At 45.2% G+C, this 27,786-nt stretch overlaps 1 protein-coding gene across 2 annotated transcripts; it reads left to right on the forward strand.

Moving 5' to 3' along the window:
• Window positions 1-12,319: 12,319 nt before the first annotated feature.
• Window positions 12,320-27,503, forward strand: LOC126534931 (uncharacterized). 2 transcript variants are annotated; one of them, XM_072289077.1, is made up of 6 exons: window positions 12,320-12,440; window positions 22,792-22,829; window positions 23,656-23,730; window positions 24,528-24,702; window positions 24,739-24,854; window positions 27,407-27,503. In XM_072289077.1, exons 1-6 carry the CDS (start codon window positions 12,407-12,409, stop codon window positions 27,425-27,427), a joined length of 459 nt encoding a protein of 152 aa, XP_072145178.1. In that variant the 5' UTR covers window positions 12,320-12,406; the 3' UTR covers window positions 27,428-27,503. The 2 variants fall into 2 exon arrangements, with proteins under 2 accessions (XP_072145178.1, XP_054928044.2); XM_055072069.2 differs by having other exon boundaries at window positions 12,321-12,440; window positions 24,528-24,854.
• Window positions 27,504-27,786: the final 283 nt, after the last annotated feature.

Consider the following 27,786-nt stretch of genomic DNA (forward strand, 5'->3'; position numbering starts at 1 on the left):
CGAGATGTATATATTTTCAGGTTGCCTAATTATTTTATAAAATAACGTCACTCAACTTAGCTATTAATTGATGAGACATCATTTAGAAAGTTGTCGGGCATGGTGAACAACTGAATCATGTTTCCGACGAGCCAGGTTTGCAAGAACAGTACACCATTTGTATATGTTAAATTGAGGTACAGAAGAGTTTGTTGGTGGTATTTCCTCAGCTTAGTGAGCTCATCTTCAGTTAATTTTTCTGGACTCGCGCAAAGCTAATTAGAGCACTTTTCGGGGCCTTTTTCACTATACGCAGCAACTAAGTGGTATCTCAGTCAATAAATAGATAAGGCAAGGCTAGAACCTTGAACGATAGGAGAAAAAATAATTATTTAGCCCAGAAAATTGGAAGTAACACACGCCTAACACAATTCCAAAGTGCCAAATAGATGGTCACCTGTACTTGCAGTATCAAGTACCCCAGAAATAGTCATAAAGGATTGGAAAAGGTTTCAGTGACTGCACAGCCAGATTCGTGAGACAGTGAAAAACCCAAATGCGTATACGAAAAACCAATGACCTCATTTGCGCAGGTAAAATGTTATTAAAATGCTACCAGAATTGTATGGCATAAAATACATAAATGTTGCATAAAAATTGGGACAAAGCAGTAACAAAGACGAAGGGAGATACAGCACCCGTGTTGAAAAAATTACAAGTGATATACATGCATATTTAAGCTCAAGACAATTTTTTCTCCAATATATACAAAATGAACACATGCACTGACTGCATAAAAGAAGGTTCCTGCGCCTGGAGAATGCAGCACAGTACAAAGCAGCGTCATGAGAACCGAAAACTAGAGCTTAGTATGTTTAAAAAGTACGAATACTTGCATACCCACAGGCATGTGACATGTCCTGCCTTGAATGGATGAAATTCATAAATCTTACACAAATGAAGTTACCATCACTCTTATTGGCTTCCTCAGGGGACTCCTTGAAGTTGAACTAGAAAAATGTACATCAGTGTTAAAAACAGAGGAGATAAGACCCTATAGCGTTCTTCCTGAAATAAACAGCGCAAATATTTCATGTATCAATTCTATGGACACTTCGCTAAATCGGTGTGCATTTATATTTGACAGCCACCCAAACAGAGACGAGAAGGATGAATTAAGGTAGGAACACACATGAACGCTGACTCAACTAGAAGTTTATTCGTGAAGACAAATATTTTAAACACATTGGCCAACTTCACAAAGAAAAAGCCATGGATGTGCAGCAGAAACAGCCCGGCACAACAAAAAAGGGCCGAAAGACATGTCCTGTAGGACAAACATGTGCGTCAAAAAAAAAAGAACACATGAAAACTGAAAGGTTTGTCCTGTAAGTGATATTAACAAGAAATGCTGCAGCAACTCTTTCCCACTAAGGGTGAAAGAAATCTTGCTTATAAATTTTTCTTCGTGATCAATAAATAATTCTTCCACAAGTCCTCTTGTGTTCTGGTCTTTGTGATGAAACAACCGTTCTTTCTGCTCTATACCTTAACACCAGAGGAGTTCCAGAAGCAATATTTATTGATCACAGACGAAACAAATGCATAACCAAGTTTTCTGTTGCCCTTAGTGGGAAAGACTTGCAGTTCTCAAGAGTATTTCTCATTGGGTAGTCGGGCAAATCGGGCAAATACTCATCGGGCAAATATTTCGCTTTCCCGAAAGATTTGTCCGATAGTTCTCGTTTTTCACGCACGTTTATTGTACGACATGGCTTTTTCATATTTATTTTCTTGTCGCTCGTGGCTGTTTCTACCACGCATGCTCGGCTCTTTACCTTTGTAAAGTTGACCAGCGTCTTGAATACCTCTGTCTTCAAAAATAAACTTGCGCTCGTGTGTGCTCCTACCTATTTCGTCGTCCGTCGTCCACCTCTGTTCGCGCTGCGGTTTCCAGTACGCACGTATCACTTGGTGAGGCTGGTAAACATTCTCACCAGCAAAAGGAAATACCTCCCAAGCCAGAGCAAATCGAAAGTAAGCCTTCACAGCGTCCATGCGGCAGCTAGTACACCACACAGCAGCACAAAAAAATAGTTAAATATCCTACTTGATGGAGAGTGGCAACAGAGATGCGAGCTTGCTAGTGAATCAGCCACATATCAACGGGTGTCTCTTGCACGACGCCAAGCTGCTTTTGACGTAGAACACTTTAGCATCTGGGTATTTGCTGCATGCGTAACCTGCGAGAAGGGAATGCGGACAGAAAATGAGATTGCGCGGATTCAGAATCTGCCACACACTGCACATAACTACGCACAAAATAGAAGTACAGACTATACTGACAAGTAAAAATTTGCGACTCTTTACGAGTGCTGTCTAGAAAAGGAAGAAATGGGTTGCTACGGTAAATGTTAGCTAAGACACGCACAGCGATGTTTCACAGCGGGGAGAAATATTCCCGGCTCTCGCAGAACCAAAGACCACGCGACAGTGCATAGCCGATACCAAGCAGATATCGAATCTTTGAGTAGAAGTCCAGCAGCAGGAATGACCTAAAGATACGCCGACAGCGATGCGAGTATGCGCGTGCCTGTACGAGTGAGAAGATGCACCACTGCTTTGAAGCTAGCCGCTCCGGCGTGTCTCCGATCATCCCACGCGATTTGTGTGCAGAACGTCGTGTACACACCCTTGTGCGTTTTGCGCGGTAGCGTCTGCGCAGTGAGCTACTTCATGCACGCGTCATTCTTCACCGCGCAAACGGTGCTCGAGGCGCGGAAAAACCACTAATTAATTCGTAATAATTTTTCATCCACTAACCTTGATGAAGCTTTAAGAACAACCTAATTTGTAGCGTAAACAATAAATACTGCGACAAAAATATGCGACTACGAAACTAGCGGTAACGATGTGTACTGTTGCAAAAGTGTGCTCAAAACGAAGTTACAACGGTTGCAACCGCGTGCGCGCGCACACACACACACACATACCCGAACGCTACCTTGACGTTCGTAGCGCTACCTAGAAATAAGAATTACTACTAATTTTATTGTTTTTACAAAAGTAACGCTACTAGAATACTTTATAGCACCATTGCAGATGACGGAAGACAAGTAAGGTATGATAAGAGTCCGTGACCTGTATTTCTTTCATTCCCCTTTGGTGTTCTTCTATTTAACTGAACATACGGGACCTGTCCTGCATGCTTGGGAGACGGGAGGACGACAGTTCGGCGAGGCTCAAATAAATCGCATGCTTCTTGCAAGGCGAGAGTCGGGAGCAGCCGCAGATACAGCAATTAGCTGCGATACTGTTGCGGCTGTTTCTGAATCAGAAGCTCTGTGAAGACAACGGTTATAGCGGCTGCCCGCTGCGATCTCAAAGCGTGTCCGTTGTTTGATCTAGTACCATGGCCGTTGGATAAAGAAAGCTATATTTACTTTCCGGACAGAGGGTGCGACGCAGGAAATTCGAAGGTCTCTCACGTGTATGTTTGCAGCATGTGCACCGCTTGCATCCTACGGTTTCCACAGCGCGTCGGATGCTCGAAGGTAGCGTCGTCTTACCGCCGACCGCGCTGCCGCCGTGTCTACTTTTGGGGAACTCCACATGCGCGTAGTCACCATGTTTGCGAGTGAACTTCGCATTCTTCTGCTCCCCGAAACGTGCTCATTTTGGATCGTACCGATTGCTATGCCATCTAGTGTATGTTAAAACGACGATGGCATTTGTACACCGGCGAAGAAATAAATCGTTATGAACTTGAGCGGTCATGAAGGTAGTCTAACGCTGCAGTTTTTACAGAGCGAAAACGGGTACGAAAGTGGGGCGGTCCCGGAGATAGGCGCTTAAAAGCGCCAGCTGTAGCGACAGCATGAGGAAGTGGCACGCTGCGCACGCGCCAAGCATTTCAGAACTTACTGGCTTTCGAACGAGAGGAGCATGCGCGCGTTCGTGGCCTAATGGTTGGAGCACCGGGCTCGACGGCCGACGTTCAATGCCACCCCATCGGTCACACATTATTTTCTTTTTATGAAAACGAGGCGAAAGAAGAACCTACCTACCGCAAAGTGACAGGAATGAGGTTGGAACGCTTCGCATTAAATGTTTGGAATGTCTTCATATGCGAATCCTAATTATTGTATACTGGAATCAACTGCTACACAACAAAAAAAAACAACTACAAACATCAACACAAATTACCCAATAAATCGTTTATTGAGAACACTCAACGGTAATATTGTTGTGCAAGTGTTGAGCGAACTCAATTGGTTTTGAAAATTTGTTGAAGTTTGTTGTTTCAACAATTCCCCAACAATACATCAATGGTTAATCAACACTCATTCTTGTACGGGATTGAAGTTGAAAATCGCGCAGCCCGATTCCATGGATGTTCAGATGCGTCAAAAATTATATGTCGTTAATATAGGGACGTCGTTAATAAGGGACGACATCCCTATACATAATTAAAAACAGAACAGCATCAAGGACCAAACCTTGGGCAACGCCGGATTTCACGGCGTTGCTTGCCGAGTTGCGCTTGTCATTGACTGCCGACTGGGACCATTTAGAAATAAAACAAAGGATCCACAGCAACATTAAAGCTTCAAATCTCGGGCAATTAAGCTTGGTCAATAGTCGATCGACGATAAGTTGCGCAATCAAATTTTGTTGACAAGTCGAGATAGAAGACGTCTGTTAGGAAGCCGGAATGATGAATTAGGCGAATGTATGTGGCGAACTCGAAAAGCTGTTTCCATCGAAAGACCTCCGCGGAAACCACGCTGGTTAGAAAAAAGAGAATGAGTGGTTATCTAGATGGGAAGCTACGTGGGAGTATAAAATGGGTTCTTAGAGTTCACAGGTGGAGTGCACTTGTTGCGCTCCCGAATTTCAACTAGACCAATGCTTCGGGCTAACCAAAAAGACATTTGCGGTGGCAGAGGTCCTTGCAATATTCGAAGCCACAAACTGTTTTAGCCGAAAGGGACGTCAGTCAGCAGTGGCTGGTATATTGCAATTCTAGAAGGGCCCTAGAAGCGATAATTGAAGATTATTTTTTTAAGTAGATAGTTCTACGATATATGGATTTCTGGAAACATTTGATCATCACTTATGTAGCTAGTCATGAGGGCTCTTTTAGTAGCTACTGAGCCAGGTTGGAATCTTAGCAAACGAGGTTTCCAACAGAGTGGCTACGGGAGCAGACGTATTAAGTAGCGATTTGAAGAGGAGGAAAAGAGATAAGAAGAAGGCAGGGAGGCTAACCAGAATCATGTCCGGTTGGCTACCCTACACCGGGGGAAAGGGAAAGGGGGGGAAACAAAGATAACAGGGAGAGAGAGGAGGGAAGGAAAGAAGGAAATTGCAGTGAGTTCGCTGACGTGTGTGGCCTTACAGAAATTGCATTAATAGTCAGAGTTGGTCGCACAAGCCCGTCGTCCTTAAGAAGCACAAAAGTGCCTTCACCGCTTTATGGGCCGACGGGCGATGGGGGCGGTGTTCCAGCAGCACCTGCACAGAAAGCGGCCGATTGTCCAGTTTTTGAAAAGCTTTGGCAAGTTCTTGTCTCTCAGGGGTGTATCGTGGACAGTGGCACTACAGGTGGTCGATGTTTTCTTCCGTGCCACAGACCTCGCATGCTCCACTGTCAGTCTGTCCAATTAATGTAGAGTATGCCTTTGTGAAGGCAACTCCTAACCAAAGGCGACAGAGAAGCGTAGCTTCACGTCGAGGAAGTTAGAGTGGAGGCCGGAGTTGCAGGGAAGGGTTTAGTCGATGCAGTCGTGTGAGTCGTAAGTTTGGCGAGTTCCACTCGGTCAGTGTGAGACTGCGTGCCAGGTATCGAAGCTGCCTAGCGGCGTCTGTCCTCGAAAGCGGAATTGGAACGCTCTGCTCTTCATGATGTGCTGTGCGAGCAGCGTTATCGGCGGAATCATTGCCACTGATTCCACAATGGCCAGGTACCCATTGAAAAACGACCTCGTGACCTTTTTGTTGGACATGATGGTAAAGTTTCGCGATTTCGTATGTCAGTTGGTCATGGCATCCGTGTCGGAGAACTGACTGCGTGCACTGTAATGCCGGTCTTGAATCACAGAACACAGCCCATTTTCTAGCTCTTTCAGATTCAATGAATTCCAGCGCTCGACGCAGGGCCGTTAGTTCTGCCGCCATTGAGGTCGTGATATGCGATGTCTTGAAGCGCAGTGTCATTCCTCGCGTTGGTATCACCACGGCACCACCGGAACTGCACGACGTAGTTGATCCATCGGTATAGATGTGCGCGTGGTTGCTGTACTTTTCATGCAAAAGAAGTAAGGTCAACTGTTTTAGAGTAGAGGCCGGTAGATCTGTCTTCTTCTGTAGTCCTGGAATCATTAGATGTACTTGTGGACGGCTCAAACACCACGGAGGAAACGCTGGCTTGGCCGCAGGTGCGTACCCTGAAGTAAACGACGCACGATGTGCACGGACAATGCCGCTAAATGTCGAGCAGGGCCTTGCAGCACTGAGGCTCGCCAAGTGGTGGGAAGGGGTCCTAGCATAATGCCTGAGGTGCATACGCATTGTCTCAACGGTAATGTGCGTCGTGATTGGGTAATCCTGCGCAAGGGCAATGGTTTCAGCCGTTGATGCACTGCGTGGTAAGCCAAGACATATCTTAAGGGCTTGGGCTTGAATACTCTGTATCGTACGCAGGTTAAACTTGCAGGTGTTGGATATTGCAGGCAGGCTGTATCGCAGGAATCCAACGAACAACGCCATGTACATCTGTAACATAGCGTGTACAGATACTCCCCAACTTTTTCCTGCAAGGAACCTGAACAGGTGACAGATAGCAGTCAGCCGCTTTTTCACGTAATTGACGTGCGGAGTCCAAGACAGGTCTCTGTCAATTACGACTCCCAAGAACCTGTGACTTCTGCTGTATGGTATAAGTTGTCCGTTAATAGATACGCCGTAACCAGACATTGGCTTCCTCGTGAATGCCACCATTGCGCACTTTCCGCATGAAATTTCGAGTCCTTGTTCACGAAGGTAGCAAGATGTCATTGTGGCAGCCTTCTGAAGCCGAGCGCGAAGCTGAAGTCGTGTCACACTTGATGTCCAAATGCAGATGTCGTCCGCATAGATGGAAAGTCGTACGGTGCTTGGCAGGTTGTCAACTAATCCACAGAGGGTGAGATTGAAAAGAGTCGGGCTAAGCACTCCGCCTTGAGGGACTCCTCGGCTACCGTAATGCTCGTATGTCGGGCCATTTTCTGTGTCTACATAGAATGGTCTCCTCTGTAAGTAGCTGCACACCCACATATACATCTTACCACCAAGTCCGACGGCTTCTAACGTGCTAAGGATGGCTTCATGGGTGACATTATCATAAGCCCCTTTAACGTCTAGAAACAGAGCAGCAGATCGTCGCTTACAGGCCTTTTGGTGTTGCACAAATGTTATCAAGTCAACAACGTTGTCTGTTGACGAACGACCACGTCTGAATCCGGCCATAGCATCTGGGTAGATTTCATAGTACTCTAAGTACCATTGTAGACGTGTTAAAATCATTCTTTCCATTGTTTTTCCGACACAGCTGGCAAGTGCTATCGGACGGTATGAGGAAATGTCCAAAGGCGACTTGCCAGCTTTCAGAAGTGGAATGAGGCGAGTTGACTTCCATTCTTGCGGAACCGTACCCGTCTGCCAGGAGTCGTTGTACAGGAGCAAGAGTGCCTTCCGAGCTTGGTCTCCTAGCTTACACAGGGCACGGTATGTAATGCCGTCAGGTCCTGGCGCTGAAGAACGCCTGCACAAAGCCAGCGCAGCTTCTAGTTCTTCCATAGAAAAAGGGCATTCCATGCGGGGATCGCGTGAGAACGGTGGGTGGTCGAGCGTTCCCGTACCCGATCCATCGGAATTTGCTTCGCCAGCAATCTTTCTGCAGAAAGATTAGACGACATCAATATCTCTACATTGTAGATGGAGTGCCAGAGATTTAAACGGGTGGCGCTGACCAAAGGTTGTGCGAAGGCCACGAATAGTCCTCCATATAAGTGACAAAGGTTTTCGCGGATCCAGGGACTCGCAAAAGGATACCCATTGTCGCGAAGCCAGCTTGTTCATGTGACGCTGTATTTTCTTTTGTGTTCGTCTAGCCAATCTCAAATCATAATTGGACTTCGTGCGTCTATATCTTCGCTCCGCACGACGGCGAATTGCTCGAAGTTTCGCTAGTTCGATGTCGAAATCGGTGCGGGAAGAACTCTTCGAAAGCAAATGCGTGGTTGTATGTATAGCATCCTTTATCGCGCCCTGTAGGTTATAGGAGGTGCCGTCACGACAACAGTCTTCCATTATTATTTTGTATTTAGGCCAATCGGTGCACTGTACGGTTCTGGAGGACTTGGAGCTAGTCAAACCTCCGATCTTCAAATAGGTTGGGATGTGGTCGCTACCCCGCGTTTCTAAATCCGAAAACCAGTGCACTCTTCTCGAAAGCGAACGTGAAACGAAGGTAAGGTCCAAGCAGCTACTATACGCTGATCCACGCAGAAAAGTAGGGCTTCCATCGTTTGACAGGCAAAATTCGAGTTCATAGGCAAAGGACACCAACGTTCTGCCTCTAGAGTTCACTTTGGAGCTTCCCCATAGGTAATGGTGGGCGTTAAAGTCACCAGTGAGCACCCACGGCTGTGGAGTCGATGTCGAAATTCCCCGTAAACGCTCACAATCCAGACGGCTTGTTGGAGATAAATAGGCTCCAAGAATTGTGAACGTGAGCTTTTTCTTCTTCACCGTTAAGCAAACGTATTGATTTGCTTCGTCAGGAGGCACTGTGGGATGTACATAAGTCAAGTCACAGCGTATAAACACAACGACCTTGCTGCACTCTCCGTGGGCAGAGGACATAAAGCACTCATACCCGGACAGTCTGATGGGAGCTGATAGGTTGGGTTCGCAAAACACGATAATGGGGAATTGGTGCGTAAATACAAACTGTCTGAAGTCGGACATGCGTGACTTAAGCCCTCTGGCGTTCCACTGAAAGACAGATGCATTCTTGACCTCCTCTTGAAACGACGGCAATTTTCGGACCGTGGTTTTACCCTAGAGCCGCAAGCACCGGACTCAAGGTGTCCAGCACCTGCAATGCGCTCTGTGGAGACGGGGTTTTCATGGTGCTCAGTAGAATACGCATGGCGTCCATAAGTGATTTTAGCATCACTATGACTTGGCGATCCTCAGTCGTCGTCGCATCCTCGGTTCGTGAGGTCATTGAGGGCGGCGCAATTTGATGTGACTCCGATGCAGGTTGTGTTCGTGGAAGTGTTGGCCACTCTTCAGGAGGTGCGAGTCTTGCCCCTTTCTTCGTTTTCACAGTGTCTGTCTTTGTGGAAGTCGGCGTTGATACGGCAGCCGCTTTGCCGGAAGATGATGGTGTATATCTTTCAGTAGATATTACTCTTCGTGATGCTCTTCGATGGCGATGTCGTCGTCGCCTGAGAGTCGCGGCAGCCTCTCTGTGTGTTGAATGGTCCCGTACCATACGTTTGAGCACTGCTCGCTCGTTTCTCACCCGCGGGCAATCATTGGATGAGGCCTCATGAGTACCATGGCAGTTAGGGCACTTCGACAGAGAGGCGCCAATAGTACACACGGAGGAAGGAGACAGGACGAGTGCCATCACTTTGTGTAGCTGTACACCCTTGACATTTTCTGTATCTGACACCAAGAATGTATTTTGCACCCTGCTACACAATTTTCGCAAAGACACGTGAGTCGACAAACATGCAGAAGCTTTGTTCATGTACAGAGCTAACGCGTTCCTGCTGGTTTTCGCTGAAACAAACGATTGAGCACACGTCCGACCCTATCCTCCATCGTCTACGCTAAGACGTAGCCTACACATCTCACTTTTTTGTTTAGCATCAAAAGACAAATGCCCGCACATGTTGCAGTCACTTGTGTAACTCTTACGCTTCAGTGAAGCATGTGGGTTCGCCGGCGTGGTGGTTTCCACATTACTGAGAGACGTCTCTTCACAGTGAGCAAAGTGCTTGTACGGACGGCGGAGGCTTACTAAAGTGCCCTTGGTGTGTCTTTGTGCACACTATGGTGATAGATTGCTTAAAATTCAATATACCGTTTGTTTGTTCTACATTGGGCTTCTTTATTTAGTGAGCCGATCATACCCCCGCGTTGTCGGTGTAAACGTATGAAGGCACTTTTTGTATTCCAGATGAGGATTCAGCGTAAGTCAAAGAAGGAATAAAAAGTGGCATATAAGTTTCCGACTGATTTGTGTACGCTCCATGGCTCCTGTGTAATAATTGACCCCCCTCTAGAATCGGGAGTGTGCTTTCTATTGTGGTGCCCGTAAATCGGGCAATCTTTGTGCGTTTGCGCTCGTATGTGTAGCTTACTTGTTATGCAATGAACGAGAAGAAAGGGGGTTAAACGAGGGGCCCAATTTTTATTACTCATATCATAAGAAGCCAACAAACACTGACACCAAGGACAACATAGGAGAAACTACTTGTGTTTAAGAAACGAAATAACGAAACGATAAATTAATGAAAATGAAAGTGCGTGAAAAAACAACTTGCCGCAGGTGAAGAACGATCCCACAAACTTCGCATTTCGCGTGCGATGCTCTACCATTTAAGCTACCGCGGCGCCGTTTCGTTTCGACTTTCTTGGGTATTTATGTTTCCTAGTAGAACCCTGGCAGTGCTGGCCAGCGCACTCGTAGACCTTGGCGGCGGATATGGAACATCCTTTATGGCGCAGGCGTCACGAGAACGTGATCTTTTTGGGTGAAGGCAACCGGCCAATAAACCCACACATGCTAACTGAAGGCATCAATGTTGCCGGGTTAGATACCTTCGTTATGTAATCAACGATAAGAAAGGGGGTTAACCGAGGGGCCCGATTTTTATTAGTCATATCATAAGAAGCCAACAAAAACTGACACCAAGGACAACTTAGGGGAAGTTACTTGTGTTTAATAAACGAAATAAAGAAACGATAAATTATTGGAAACGAAAGCGCATGAAAAAGCCCCGCAGGTGGGGAACGATTCCACAACTGCGAAGATTGGGGAATTTCAACATTGCCTATGATCCAGTTAAACTTCCACTAACACAAGAAAGAGTTAACTTGGCTGGACAGCTTAGAAACTTCGAAGAACCTAATCCTCAACACCTATCTAAAGAGATCTTCCAGGTAGCGCGCGGATTTCTCAGGTGAAGAGAAACACACTTTTTGTGCTTATTCAAGTTCAAATCACGTGTACCTGAGAGAAGAGATCTACTTCAACACAGTGCAGAGGCATTGAGAGGACATAAAATTGTGAACGCTCTTTCATTTTAATTCTTTCTGTTAGATTAGAAATTCTCGATAACAAAATCATGGCTGCCAACATTACCGGGCGCTTGTGGTGCATATATTTATATATGTGTCGTGTAAAGTAATGGAACACTGGCTTATTGGCTTTACCAAGTACAATACTTCGCGCGGGGCAAGTAGGATTTGACTGCGTTCAGCCTTTCTAAATTGGTAGTACGAGCCTTGGAAATAGCCTTGTGTAACTGTCGCTTCTATTTGTCTCACGACCATAATGTTTCTAAACCGTCAATAATGTCAGATTTGTTAGTTTATAGAAATTACGTTACTGTATACCCGCGTGAAAAATACTTCGATGTGGAAATATCCTAGATTTCCGGAGTTTTGCAGGAATCTCAATCACCCGCCATGACATGTTTGGCATTGACAACAAAAATACCTGCACAGTTCGAGCTTTCGCGTTCAGCTTCCGTAGTATTTTTTTTTTTGTTAGGAATTCCTCATTTACGTTGTTTGTGTACTACACGCAAGAAGAAGAAATGGGAATAGAAGAGACGGAAAATTTGCATGCGACAGCTGGGTAATACCCATCTGCCTCTACAGGAAAATGTTGCCAAGGAGGCAAGTGTAAATTCATAGTAACGTAAAGTAGCTGTGGAAAGTCTCGCCATAAAGGTAATGTATTTTATGGCGATTTGTTGAAGGCACTGCACAAAAAAAAGTTTGATATGTCGCTTACGGCTGGGAAATTTAATTTCACGTTTATGGACTGTGCACTCTCCCTAGACAAGCACATTTCTTTGGAAGCCGGCAGAGAACCGCAAGAAGCGTCGCTGAAATCATTCATCGCTCATCACCGCGCGAAAAGCAATTACGAGGCTGCTCGCGCACGCTGAACTAGTTGCTTACGTGCAGGCAAGCTCGAGTTTGTTACTCCGAACTGAAGTTTCTGGCCTCTAAAAGAAATGCAGCCACGTGCAATAAGTCTCGCAAGTGAGCTGTAAGTATTTAGGGCTCTCCTTTCGGCCGTACAGCTGAGCACCTTCCAACGATCACCGCGGCCTGCCGTGAACACTGAGAAACGATGTGGTGTAGGTTTGTGTTGGCCCTCTTTGCATGTAAGTGAAGTTCTTTCTTGACATTGAATGTTATCAAGTTTGGCGACTACAAAGATTTTCCTTACAATGCGATATGTGTCCGTTGTGCTGTAATAGTTGTGTGAAAAATAAAAGCAATAGCATAGGGTGGCACTAAGAGCATGGAAAACTGTACTGGGGCGCTATAACGTAAAACTATTCCAAACTTTTCTATTCAAATTCTGCTATCAGCCCTCCACGATTGGTCAAAAACTTTTTTTGACCACCCCCACTTCACCTGTCTGTTACGCGACGTCCCTAAAACCGAGATACCTCCCCATCTGATATGATGTGTACACACTGATTATGCATGATTTGACAGAAAAAAGAAAAAACAGTTACTTCTGATTCGATGCCTTTTCGCCATTAGCCTCCGGCTATTGGTCAAAAGTTTTCGGGCTGCACCCACTTCACCTGCCTGTCACGCGACGTCACAAAACCGCGAAAGCTCACTGCATCAAAGTCACGTGTACGCACTAAAGATGCATTAATATGCCGAACAAAACTGAATTTTCTTCTGAATAGCCGCAGGCTGCCCCGTTCCGAAAGGAATAAAAGATGGCTGCCGCCGATCGCTCAGGCGCTGGCTACTCGCACCTGCCGGAGAGCATGGGTGTATTTGCGCATAATAAAACTTCTTGCGTGGCCGTGTAACGTTTTCTAGAACTTTCGGCACATTTACCACCTCATTCTGCCAACTCTTCTTTACTGAGTGTCCCTTTTAGCGTCATTCTTAAGCTTCCGTTGCATGCCACCGTGATTTTAGACCAGCCACCGCAAGCTAAGCAAGGGAAAGCCGACCAATCGCAGACGCCGGCACAACCCTCTTCATACGGTTATCGATTTTAAGTGCACTGGCTCTGCCCCACCGAATCCCTCTCCACTTGAGCGTTCTCCTCGCCTCTTGTCAGCCAACTAGATACGACAAGCCGCTCAGTGTAGGCAATGTTATTCGTTTTTCAAGCAAACAAAAGTGACCTCCTATGAACGAGGAGAGCGTTTTATTGGTGTGTTCAGACAACCCTGCGGGTGACCGCCCGGTGCTTGCGTTGGTGGTTACGCAAATTTGACGCCAGGAGATTGGAATAGAAACATATTGGAATAGTTTTACGTTATTGGGCCCCTGCGCACGTTTATAAGCCTTCATAGCTAAAGCAAAGTGGTCCCCGTGTATCTGCTTTACATTATATGTTTTTTTTTTACCGTCCAAGATCGCATTGAGGACGTGGTAACTTGAACACAATGGTAGTTAAGTTATTGTTATTATTAGTCGCCATATTCTTATTCATTTGTGGTGCTCAACCCCTCCATGTAGCCTAAAAAGTCCTGAAATAAAATAACAAACCGCGACTAATTTATTTCACATCGGTAAGCGGCGCCTACAGTAGATTTATTTGTCACGTGCTGCAAGTGGGTTTAATTTGTTGCTTAACATCACCATTATTATCATGGCTAATAAACGGATGTGTGCCATACAGACTTCTCACGCATCTTGAAGTGATTCAGACCTGTGGTAGTAAGATTCGGCGGCACTAGGCGATTCTCCAGCGACAAATGTTTTATAAGCGGACTCAATTGGTATGTAAAAAAATATATGCGAGTTCATTAAACATCATCATCATCAGCCTAGTTACGCCCACTGCAGGGCAAAGGCCTCTCCCATACTTCTCCAACTACCCCGGTCATGTACTAATTGTGGCCATGTTGTCCCTGCAAACGTCTTAATGTCATCTGCCCACCTAACTCTCTGCCGCCCCCTGCTACGCTTCCCTTCTCTTGGAATCCAGTCCGTAGTTCTTAGTGACCATCGGTTATCTTCCCTCCTCATTACATGTCCGGCCCATGCCCATTTATTTTTCTTGATTTCAACTAAGATGTCGTTTACCCGCGTTTGTTGCCTCACCCAATCTGCTCTTTTCTTATCCCTTAACGTTACACCCATCATTCTTCTTTCCATAGCTCGTTGCGTCGTTCTCAATTTCAGCAGAACCCTTTTCGTAAGCCTCCAGGTTTCTGCCCCATATGTGAGTACTGGTAACACACAGCTGTTGTACACTTTCCTTTTGAGGGATAGTGGCAACCTACTGTTCATGATTTGAGAATGCCTGCCAAACGCACCCCAACCCATTCTTATTCTTCTGGTTGTTTCAGTCTCTTGATCCGGATCCGTGGTCACTACCTGCCCTAAGTAGATGTATTCCCTTACCACTTCCAGTGTTTCGCTACCTATCGTAAACTGCTGTTCTCTTCTGAGACTGTTAAACAGTACTTTAGTTTTCTGCAGATTAATTTTCAGACCCACCCTTCTGCTTTGCCTCTCCAGGTCAGTGAGCATGCATTGCAATTGGTCTCCTGAGTTACTAAGCAAGGCAATATCATCAGCGAATCGCAAGTTGCTAAGGTATTCTCCATCAACTTTTATCCCCAATTCTTCCCACTCCAGGCCTCTGAATACCTCCTGTAAACATGCTGTGAATAGCATTGGAGATATCGTATCTCCCTGTCTGACGCCTTTCTTTATAGGGATTTTGTTGCTTTCTTTGTGGAGGACTACGGTGGCTGTGGAGCCGCTATAGATATCTTCCAGTATTTTTACATATGGCTCATCTACACCCTGATTCCGTAATGCCTCCATGACTGCTGAGGTTTCGACTGAATCAAACGCTTTCTCGTAATCAATGAAAGCTATATATAAGGGTTGGTTATATTCTGCACATTTCTCTATCACTTGATTGATAGTGTGAATATGGTCTATTGTTGAGTAGCCTTTACGGAATCCTGCCTGGTCCTTTGGTTGACAGAAGTCTAAGGTGTTCCTGATTCTATTTGCGATTACCTTAGTAAATACTTTGTAGGCAACGGACAGTAAGCTGATCGGTCTATAATTTTTCAAGTCTTTGGCGTCCCCTTTCTTATGGATTAGGATTATGTTAGCGTTCTTCCAAGATTCCGGTACGCTCGAGGTTATGAGGCATTGCGTATACAGGGTGGCCAGTTTCTCTAGAACAATCTGACCACCATCCTTCAACAAATCTGCTGTTACCTGATCCTCCCCAGCTGCCTTCCCCCTTTGCATAGCTCCTAAGGCTTTCTTTACTTCTGGCGTTACCGTGGGATTTCGAATTCCTCTAGGCTATTCTCTCTTCCACTATCGTCGTGGGTGCCACTGGTACTGTATAAGTCTCTATAGAACTCCTCAGCCACTTGAACTATCTCGTCCATATTAGTAACGATATTGCCGGCTTTGTCTCTTAACGCACACATCTGATTCTTGCCTATTCCTAGTTTCTTCTTCACTGTTTTTAGGCTTCCTCCGTTCCTGAGAGCCTGTTCAATTCTATCCATATTATAGTTCCTGATGTCCGCTGTCTTACGCTTGTTGATTAACTTAGAAAGTTCTGCCAGTTCTATTCTAGCTGTAGGATTAGAGGCTTTCATACATTGGCGTTTCTTGATCAGATCTTTCGTCTCCTGCGATAGCTTACTGGTTTCCTGTCTAACGGCGTTACCACCGACTTCTATTGCGCACTCCTTAATGATGCCCATGAGATTGTCGTTCATTGCTTCAACACTAAGGTCCTCTTCCTGAGTTAAAGCCGAATACCTGTTCTGTAGTTTGATCCGGAATTCCTCTAGTTTCCCTCTTACCGCTAACTCATTGATTGGCTTCTTGTGTACCAGTTTCTTTCGTTCCCTCCTCAAGTCTAGGCTAATTCGAGTTCTTACCATCCTGTGGTCACTGCAGCGTACCTTGCCGAGCACGTCTACATCTTGAATGATGCCAGGGTTCGCGCAGAGTATGAAGTCGATTTCATTTCTAGTCTCACCATTCGGGCTCCTCCACGTCCACTTTCGGCTAACCCGCTTGCGGAAAAAGGTATTCATTATACGCATATTATTCTGTTCTGCAAACTCTACTAATAATTCTCCTCTGCTATTCCTAGAGCCTATGCCATATTCCCCCACTGACTTGTCTCCAGCCTGCTTCTTGCCTACCCTGGCATTGAAGTCGCCCATCAGTATAGTGTATTTTGTTTTGACTTTACCCATCGCCGATTCTACGTCTTCATAAAAGCTTTCGACTTCCTGGTCATCATGACTAGATGTAGGAGCGTAGACCTGTACAACCTTCATTTTGTACCTCTTATTAAGTTTCACAACAAGACATGCCACCCTCTCGTTAATGCTATAGAATTCCTGTATGTTACCAGCTATTTCCTTATTAATCAGGAATCCGACTCCTAGTTCTCGTCTCTCCGCTAAGCCCCGGTAACACAGTACATGCCCGCTTTTTAGCACTGTATATGCTTCTTTTGTCCTCCTAACCTCACTGAGCCCTATTATATCCCATTTACTACCCTCTAATTCCTCCAATAACACTGCTAGACTCGCCTCACTAGATAGCGTTCTAACGTTAAACGTTGCCAGGTTCAGATTCCAATGGCGGCCTGTCCGGAGCCAGGTATTCTTAGCACCCTCTGCAGCGTCACAGATCTGACCGCCGCCGTGGTCAGTTGCTTCGCGGCTGCTGGGGACTGAGGGCCGGGGTTCGATTGTTGTATTCATATAGGAGGTTGTGGCCAAGTACTGCACCAGGGTGGCCAATCCTGCTCTGGTGAGAGAGTGCGTTACCGGTTCTGGTCACCGGGATCAGGCCGCACTCCAGGCCTGTTTGTGCAATTTTCTCAACACACGGTTTTTTTTTTTGTATTTTCCGGTGGAGAATAGCGCGGCACCGGGATTTGAATCACGGTCCTCTTGCACTGGAGACGGATACTCTACCGTCCCCGTAGGAGTTAAATTAAAAATTAATTTATGGGGTTTTACGTGACAAAACCACTTTCTGATTATGCACGCCGTAGTGGAGGACTCCGAAAATTTCGACCACCTGGGGTTCTTTAACGTGCACCTAATTCTAAGTACACGGGTGTTTTCGCATTTCGCCCCCATCGAAATGCGGCCGCTGTGGTCGGGGTCCGATCCCGCGACCTCGTGCTCAGCAGTCTAACACCATAACCACTGAGCAACCACGGCGGGTCCCGCAGGAGTTGTACGCCTCATTTAACCTACAGTGGTGCCCTACTTGGTCAGTCAAGGTGGACCAATCTGAGCTCGGTTATACCGCATGGATGGCACTCGGCTAGAGAACCTGGTATTTATGACCTGCACATGTGAGTGTGAGGCCATACATATTTGAAGATCTATATCTTTCTTTTTTTTTTTTTTTTAGGAGGGTTCCCGTACAGTGATAAAATAAAGGAAAAGAGATTAAAAGAAAGAAAAAAAAAGAAAGAAAAAGGGGCGGAAAAAAAAAGGAACATAACAGGTGATTTGAACTCGTGACCCTTCGATGTTGCCCGGAAAGATAGCTCAGTCGGTTGGTTCGTGAGGCCCCAGGCTACTTTCAAGCGCCACAGCTCCTGCTCCGAGCCTCACACTTACGTGGAAAGAGACTCATGTTGTCCGCGGTAGTCGGTTGGAAGGCATACTTTCTAGGAAAAATGGCCGCTAAAGCTTCGTTAGCAAACGATAGCACGGCACTCAGCACTCGAATATAATTATAACCCTAATACTAATTGTAAATATTCATCTCATCTATGGGATCTAATGCGCGCGCTGTTGCTTTGTCTCTGCGTGTAGTAGTAGAGCCAGTTTAAGGGAGAGTAGTTGGAAGGCATACTTTCTAGGAAAAATGGCCGCTCAAGGAGAAGAGCGAACTCGAGCGGCTTTAGAGGCTGGGACATCTAGCGGCAGCGCGACTAAGTCCGCGCACAACGTGCGTGCAAATATTCATTCAGGCAAGTCGTCTGAATATATATAACGCGGAGTTCATTCTTCTGCTCACCCCATCAATTAAAAAAAACCCTTTGTTGTCATTGAAGAGAGGCACTTACCCGGTGGCACTAAAGTCCCGTGCTTCCGAGGGTACGAACTCGGGACGGGTAGAAGCGGGGAAGGAGGCTGACGACGACCAACCCCGCCAGAGACAGGAGCCACCAGTCTGCACGTGCAACCACGTTAGATAGATAGATAGATATGTAGATAGATAGATAGATAGATAGATAGATAGATATCTATATAGATAGGTAGATAGATAGATAGATAGATAGATAGAGATCCCGGAAAGTGCGTGAAGTACCATAAAAAGCAAAGGCATTGAGATAGCGGCGAAATTTATCCTACGATTAATGTGGATGTAAACCGTTTAGTATTCAGTAAATATAGCATCAAATAAGATATTGCCACCACCGAAACGTGTGACGTATGAGCCGCATGCTGCAGCGGGATTCCTTTCTGGCGTGTCTTTCACACTCGGCGCCATGTAGCTCCGCCGCCGCAAAGCCTGCACGTGGCCTCATGAATGCTTGGCGCGCTGGTGGATGAGAACGCTTAGAAGCGCGTCATGCGGCAGTCGGGATCCTCGCTCGCGCTTGATTCTCGACCCACTGCGCCATCTAGTGGCAGTGCTGAGACGTCCGCGGTTTGCCTCCGAGAAAAGAAGCGTGGTGCACCAATGCCTACGAATGGTGGGAATCAGTCCCTCACTTGGCGTGCTCTCAGTGGCACATGTAGACTCAAGTGGGCGAGAGGTTCATTCAAGAGCGGCACACACTAATACATTCATGGCGTGCCTCGCTGTGGCGTGAAAGACGCCTGCTTGTGCACAGCCTGCTAATGCGCCGGGTTGCTGACCTAGAGGAACCGTGGTTACGTGGGTTTCATTTCGCTCAGCATTCGGGAAACGTAAAGGATATTTTTTTGCCATTGTAGAGCAGCACACTGCCGATTTCTCATGCCTGGTTACCCAAGTCGGAGTCCATTTTAAAGCGTCACACACCTAGGGGCACATACCCAGCGACGCAAGTCGGCGTTGCAGTGTTTCTTCGAAAAGTGGTGCCTACCCAGTCCCACATCTACCAATCGGGGCATGGAAGAGGTTCGCTGAAGAGCGGCACGAATGTTTTCACTGGCGCAAACTCGGTGAACCATGTTGGTGCGATGGCTGGTTTGAAACGCTTTTACTTCAACACAGAAGCCTAATGCGATAACTATTCGACCACGTACTTCCTAGTGATCCAGGTAGGCGGAAAAAAACATTTAGGAACAAACATCCACAGATAGACAGATAGCCTCCGGAAAGTGCGTGAAGTACCTAATGAGCTTTAACGTAATAAAACACAAGTGATTTGACATTTGGCCTTCCCCAGTAGATAGAGTACGGACTAGGGACTTTTACTTAAAAGCCGGCACTGTTTCACTAAACTCGGGATGGTAGGCAGTCCTAAGTTTCACATAGCCATTTAGCGATCTCCGGGTCAGAAAGGTTTGTTTAAGAGTGCATTTAACGCAATAAAACAGAAGTTATTTGACATTTGGCCCTCCGCAGTACATAGAGCAGGTACTAGGTACTTTAACTTAAAAGCCAGCACTGTTTCACTAAACTCGGGATGATAGGCAGTCCTAAGTTCCACATACCCTTTTAGCGATCTCTGGGTCAAAAAGGTTTGTGTAGGAGTGGATTTATTGCAATAAAACAGAAGTTGTTTGATATTTGGCCCTCCGCAGTATATAGAGTAGGTACTAGGTACTTTAACTTAAAAGCCAGCACTGTTTCACTAAACTCGGGATGATAGGCAGTCCTAAGTTCCACATACCCTTTTAGCGATCTCTGGGTCAAAAAGGTTTGTTTAAGAGTGACTTTAATGCAATAAAACCCACAAGTGATTTGACATTTGGCCCTCCGCAGTAGATAGAGTCGGTACTAGGGACTTTTACTTAAAGCCGGGACTGTTTCACTAAACTTGGAATAGTAGGCAGCCACGTGCCCATTTAGCGATGTTCGCGTCAAAAAGGTTTGTTTGAGACTGGCGCACACTTACTGTAACGTACCCGGGGACCCAAGTGGCCATCTAAGAGGTTCATTAAAAGTGGTATTGAGCCTGGGTCACATACCCAGTGACCCGAGTTAGTCTGACGCTTGGTGTTGAGGCCTCTTCTTGAGACCAGCAGCGCTCATCGCTATCCATTAGACCATGGACTACGCAGTCATAAAATTTAGCTGAACACTGTCAGAGACATGGGCATGGAAGAGGAAGAGGTCTGTGGAACGTGCGTAAAGTATCTTGAGAAAGCAAATTGTATTAAAAGCGATCATATCATTATTCTAACACTATACCTACTTTTTTATTTCTATCGCTTGGCTAAATTATTTATGCAAACAACTTTTTAAAGGTTTCCCTTCAAGCTCATATGTGCATAGGAAGGCCCTCACTATAATTTGTCGCTAAGTAAATGTTGGCAACAACATATTTTGCTGGTTTCTCTTTTCTACATGAGTCATACAAAACGGCCCATCGTTTAAAACCACACAATGTCACAAATGTTGCACAAATGCCACAATACGTTTCAGAAACATTTTAGAGATACTATATACAAGTACCGCAAATCTGTTTACAGTGATCGGTTTTCCTTTTTCGGGATAGTGCAAACCTTCTCTAAATAAATATTTGACTGATTGTAATATGCATCTTCACTTCATCAATCATCCTGTTTAGTGTGACCATTACCAGGCCTGTTTCCTTCTTTTGGCCTGCTAAAAGAGCAGCTTTTTACTTGAAATTTATTTATTTACTTGGGCTTTGAGTCATTGCCTCTTTTATTTTTCTTACTCGTGTTGAGTTTTGGAGCAATATTTCCGTTACACTTGGAATATTTTTGGCCCACTATGGACGAAACCGCCCTATATCAGTATCTTTTTCCTATAGGTTACAACCGTAGGGGCTGAATAAGATTTTTACGTGCTGCTGTGGCTGTTTTTGTGTTATTCTTCAATTTGGCTTCACCTTCCTTGGAAGTATAGCTCATTAAATCATTTTTAATCGCTTCTCAATAACCTACTGTTCCATTCATTATAAATAGAGAAAGAGAGAGAGAGAGAGAGAAGAAAGAAAGGCAGGGAACTTAACCAAGTGGTCACTCGGTTGACTCCCCTACACGTTGCAAAGGGTAAAAAATTTAAATTAGATTATGTGGTCTTACCTTCCAAAGCCACGATTTGATTTGGGGCTCTTTTACGTGCACCTCAAATCTAAGTACAGGGGTGTTTTCTTATTTCGACCCCACTGAAATGCGGGTGCCACGAGCGGGATTCGATCCCGCGACCTTGTGCTTAGAAGCCGAACACCGTAACCCCTAAGCAACCGCGGCGTGAGGGGAAGGGTAAAGAGAGAGAAAGATAGGAATAAAAATCGCACAGAACGTTTGTGATACAAGTATATGCACCAAGGTGGGTGTTCTTGAATCACCGTTTTTGTCACGATGATCTCTTTCATAGCAGATTTTACGTTGAAATCAAGAAACTACTTGGTACTGCAGCAAGGTATAGCTCAAAGTATACAGAAATTTTTGTGACACATCACTGGGCAGTTTAGTGATGAAACGTTTTCACTTTCACTAAGTTTATTGTGATCATAACTTTCCTCTTGACTTTTTCAATGCAACAGAAAAGCTAACAGAAAGCCTTCGCATTGAATTTTCCCGTAGAAATCCGAAGAAGCATATATCATAGCTGTGGTTGTAAATGGTATGTTCAAGAAGGGAATCATTGTTGACAGACCTGGCCGCTACAGTCAGCTCAGTGAAGCGAAAGCGAATCTCTGATGGAAAGCGCGGTCTTGAATGTGTGGATCAATGTCCTAGTTGAAGGTGTTAAAACTATCTGCACGCATTCCGATAGAGCGAGGCAGGTTATTGCTGAGCCGGGTACAGGTTCTAGCAAGCCATAGTATATAATAGAAACGTATTATGAAACAAGATGTGAACGAAGCAATAGAGTGAACATAAGAAGCGGTGTCTTCTAAATATATTTATTTTCTTGCTCGAACGCGTTTTGCCTGCTGTACTGTGCGTTGTTTAGATGGCCCGCGTGTAAATTTGAGAATAAGTGCGGCAGGCTGGTTCGTGGTCAAATTTATTCATTTTCAATCTATTGTTCCATGCTGAACTGCTCATGCGTCTTCGAATATAATTATTGTAATAAGGTCTCGTCATCGTGTTTAGAGCTGTTCTTACACTGTTGTGCCTATCAGAATCTGTTTATTGAAAGCAAAGCATTCTATAGTATGACAAATGTGGTTCAAAGCTCCAGACAAATGTTCTCAAGATATGGGTAAGTTCTGTTCTCTTATATGGCCGAATAAAAAGTTAATGCATGTCATATGAACTGCGCATCATTTTACAAGGCAAAATTTTCAAGTGTGATATGTTTCTTAAGCTGCTCAAAAAAATTCGAAAATATTCCAAACTCATTTTGTCCTTTACTTGTATATTTTAGTCTTCACAGGCTTCACTGCAGTCAGGAGCACTATCCCGGTAAGCAACGCATTATATTTGTGCGCTACACTTATCTAAGTAATTGTAAAGGCCACAAAAATACTATAGAGATGTATGCTTTCTGATATTTTCATTTAATTGAGTGTTGCTAACGTCTTCGAATGCCAGGGGGTCCTAATTTGTTTTAATTTGCTAAGGGAAAAGTATTCTTACTTCTGATAATCTAGCACAAAAGGTTAGCTTGAGTATAGGAGTTAATTATTTTGCCGCTGTCATATTTCTTTCTTACCAATTTTCATGTTTTGACATTTTTAAAGCGTGTCAACGCATACACATACACCATTCTGACGGATGCTCCTGTAAACTGCGGAATATTCATCGTCTGTTCTGTAGCGATGCCTCATATCTAAGAAAAACGAAACTAAGAGTTCGATTCTCGTGTGGCAAAAGCACTTTGCTTTTGAGGCCTAAGATAAACGACGCCAGTCCTCTATAGCTAAGGTCACATTACAAAGATTTCTTAGTGTGCCATAATGTCGTACTGCTGATCAGGACCTGGTACCTGATGAGGTCATTGTCCTCGTCAGAAATGAGGCCCTATTAATTAGCTGAGTCATGACTTCATTCCTGACCGGCTCAGAGTTGACTTCCGAGACCTAATCTTTCGCCGCAGTCTGGACACCACTATGGCATCAGAATCCGAAAACGAATTTCTCTATAACATCGAATGGTTGGTTCTTAAGAGGCGATTTAAATGAGTGTAATGGGCATAAGTTTATCAGCAAAAGACAGTCGGCTCCGAAGTCAAAACTAGCTGAGATGCGAACTACGCATTTTGGCATTCATTTTTTTTTTTCTCTTCTAGGTGCACGGTGGCGGCTACTTCCCAGAGACGGGAATAAAGAGAGTCTCCAGCCACAGCTTCTGGGCCCACCATGGGGTGAGGATGTTCACTTGCCAGGCTCTTTAATGCGATAACCGCGCCATACTGCCACTGGCCGCCCGTCGCCGGCGCCAGTGGCACTGTTGGCGCTGCTGCCCGATCGTTGTGCCGTCCTGGTATCGACGGTACTCGCAAGGTCCGCACATGGAGGGTTCGGTTCCTTATGCGCGCCGTGCCTTTGGCTGCAAGACGAATCCAAGGGGACGCACTGTCACGCTTCGCTCAGTCGGCCTGGTTAGAACCAGAATAGCATTCTGGCTTCCGCTGCTAGCACGATCTTTGTGTGCGCATGCATTAGCGTTCTTTCTGAGAAGTTGCGCGCGTACCGCGCCCTGGTGCACGCACTGATCTGAGAGAAGCGAACTGTAAACGTTGTGCAAAATCTGTCCGAGCTTTTGGTGCATTACACCAGTGGCCCGTACACTGGTCTGAGTGGAGCGGACATTACACGTTAGGCTAAATCAGATGTTTTCAGCGGGCGCTTAAGGACACTGACGGCTTTATGGTCCGTGTGATTTCTTGCGCAATCCATGTGTGACGGCGGGAACACACGCACTCCCGTCGTTCGTCGTCAACCGAGAATTAGAGCAAGACTGGTTATCGCTTGAGCTCTGCTTCGGCGGCGGTGGTTGGGAGTAGGCGCAAGTTGTAACTGGGGGAGCGCCGATTAGTATGAGTGCGTATCGTGAAAAAATGAATGTTGATGAGGGACGTTAACTTGCTCAGCCTATCTATATGAGCGTAGGGTGGTTTTAAGATAGCACCCTGCCACTTGCTAAACTTCCCTTGCCCAGGGTGGCGGAGGATTCATCAGTCCAGGCATCATTGGGGGAGGAGCGGCTGGCGGAGGATTCATCAGTCCAGGCATCATTGGGGGAGGAGCGGCTGGCGGAGGATTCATCAGTCCAGGCATCATCGGGGGAGGAGCGGCTGGCGGAATAGCAGGTGGCGTCATCGGTGGAGCAGCAGGTGGTGCGGCAGGTGGTGCGGCAGGTGGTGCGGCAGGTGGTGCGGCAGGTGGTGCAGCAGTTGGTGCGGCAGGTGGTGTCGGCGGTGGCTTGGCTGGCGGCTTGATTGGAGGAATAAATTCGTTTGGATACTGGCCGCCCCAACAACAGTTGGTATGAAATGCCCGCGGTGCTAGTTTACCTATGGCCACTAGCCTTTAATATGGCCATCAGTCAATGTAAATAATTTCTAAAATATCTCTCCCCAGTATAGATGCCTGGTTCTTTTCTTACCCCTTTCGATGAAGAACCGCTTTCAATCGCTTTTATTGCGACGATACCACAACAAGCGATAATCTATTATGGTGGTAAATATGTTACCATGTCTCTTTTGCTGTCTTAATGAAAGGCAGTGCTCATTCTATCATTTTTCTTGTTAATCCATGTATGTTCATAATATGCAATATCCGTGCAATCAGTGCGCAAAAAAAACTCAAAAAGCAAACGTAAAAAAGAGGCTGTAATGGAGCATATTTTTGGCATTACACAACAAAAATATAAATGCCTCACGCAAACTACCCATAAACTTATGGAACATTATGCAATATATACACTGAAGAATAGGACTCGAAAGACGTGTTCGCTGTAGGCGTTGCCACGCACGACAAGGTACGGTTTGACCTAGCTTTGAAATATGATATTTTTTATTCTTAAGTTTACTTGTAATATACAGTGACCTCTAGCATAAGCAGATAACAGAGAATATGACGGAGGTAGAAAATTCAATACTACGAGCGCGTACCAAATTCTACTACATTGAAATCAGGCACAGCACAAAAGAAAAATGATAAATATAGCAACGTCAACAGAAAGTACAATCTATGTAATGCCAATTTCATCCGAAAACTGAGACACAGTTGATTCGTGGATTTCGCTGTGCCTAGAATTAAAATCTTCAATCGTACGGGGAAACCATACAGGTGCGGGTGGGAAGGTTTCATATGCAGGGCGTGGTAGCTTCTAGTTTTAGATTTGTCGGATAGTCGTCAAAGGGCATTAAAATTATTAGTTCAATACATATTTCAGAATAATTAAAATTGCAGACTTGATGACCTGTATAGTAAAAGTTAGGAAAGAACTAATTTCACAACAAAACAACGGAAGCATAGGAGAGACGTGCGTCACCGAACCTAGAGCGGACGTTAAAGATGAAACAATTTTACTCCATCCATGTAAAAAAAAAAAAAAAAAAAGGAAGGAAGCTAACCGTCACTTCATAAGCAAGCAAAGCGAAATGAGCACTTTTCTTGAAAGATATTCTGGCAAACATGAATAAAAAGGGGGAAAGAGAAATGTGGAGGCGATATTGTTTTAAATTGATTGGCGTGCAATGAAGCTGTAATCGAACGGCGCCGAATATTAGGCAGGGAATACCCGGCATTGAGGCAGGGCTCAGCTGCCGACTACGCGCTGCGTCTATAGAAAAAAAAAAAAAAAGATAGGCCCACGTGTATAAAAGCACTTGTTCATATAAGCATTGTAAGATATATTACAACCACAGCATACATTCCTAAAGCTTGGAGAATGCCTCATTTTATAAACTCTCCCATCGCGAATTTTGACGGTATGGGCCCACAATTTCATCATCTCTTCTGTCAGCTGCATTATTATGGGCTGCGATGCGTGATAACCATATATCCAGTAGATTTCTCTCGGTGAATGTAACGCAGCCAACAATAAAGAACAGCACTGCACATATATTGTAGAACTTCTCGCTTAAAAGTCAATGCTCGTCAATTGCCGCGGCCTGTAGTAGATGTAGTACAAAACTTTGGTAAGTTGCGCGCGCCATGGTATCTGCAGCACCGTCCGTTGCAATTTCGCAATGACTTCACACCACTGAAATATACTATCGTTAAGAATACACTTAGCTCTAGTGTAAGCTTTTTGTATTTCGTATAATAATTTGCTGCTTACTTTCACTGAGTTGGTTTCTTCTATGCAAAAGCCTGAAGCGTGGAAGTGGCTCAGGATTGCCCCTCAAAAAGATCCTGATCGGGAACCCACAAAGCGTAAAGAAAAAACAAACAGGCTATATCTCTGCAATCTTGCAGGTTGAGCAATATTTTCCACCTAGGAGCATTGCCAAGTTTACATTAACATGAACACTCATGCACTTGCGAAGTCTAACGAAACAGTCACTTTTCTTTGTATATATGAAATTTAAAATTGCTGTCACTGTAGTTTTTTTCCAGTCATTATTTAATACTTTTTCGAGAGCACTAATTAAGGCAACAGAAGCAGCCGGCATCGTCTAACAGGCCCTAACATCTGTTTCAATTAATATTGTTAACTCAATTTTTTTCCAGAACTGCACTGTCTCTTACACGACTCGTATATTTTTGTGGCGCAATCAGTAGGTTGCTCACCGCCGTATTGAGAATTTTGCTTCAACTGCGTTGTTCAGCCTTGAATTGAGAGGTGCTGTTCGGTTTGAGTGCTATGTTGTGGATAGCTCCAGTTCGTTCAATGGTGCGATTTCACTCTCAATGCAGGGATCAGCATGCAGGCTATGAAGTATATCGTATGGGGGAAAAAAATATATTTATATATATATATATATATGTGTCACTCATATTGTAGCAGTGGACTGAGTTTGGCTGTAAGAGTTTCCAAAGGGGTTCGTGCCTCGATTTTTATTTCCTCGTTCTTCTTGTGCCCAACAGTTACCACCACTACATGGATGATCCGGGTTCAGCAAGACGAGTCCGTGGGTGCTCCTATGATTGTGAATATTGCGCGGAAATACACTCTGAAATATAACGTCGTGTGCATCTCTTCGTGTTTAATGTATGGCGGTTTTACCGTTTTGGATGGCTTGGTGCTGGAAAATTGACAAGCGATGACACTGCTAACTCTCCAGGCAGCGCAGTAAGCAATTTTCTTGAATACAAATCAATATAACACTTACCCCCATGTTGAGGAATGCATTGTAACTTGAAGCTCACGCTAGACTTGATCCAAATGACTCCTGAAGTCAACGGGCTCATGACACTCATTGCGTTTCCTTCGGCCTGTTCACGACACGCTTCATTTGGATTGACTC

The sequence above is a fragment of the Dermacentor andersoni genome, chromosome 7, assembly GCF_023375885.2.
Source record: "Dermacentor andersoni chromosome 7, qqDerAnde1_hic_scaffold, whole genome shotgun sequence".
NCBI classification, from domain to species: Eukaryota; Metazoa; Arthropoda; class Arachnida; order Ixodida; family Ixodidae; genus Dermacentor; species Dermacentor andersoni.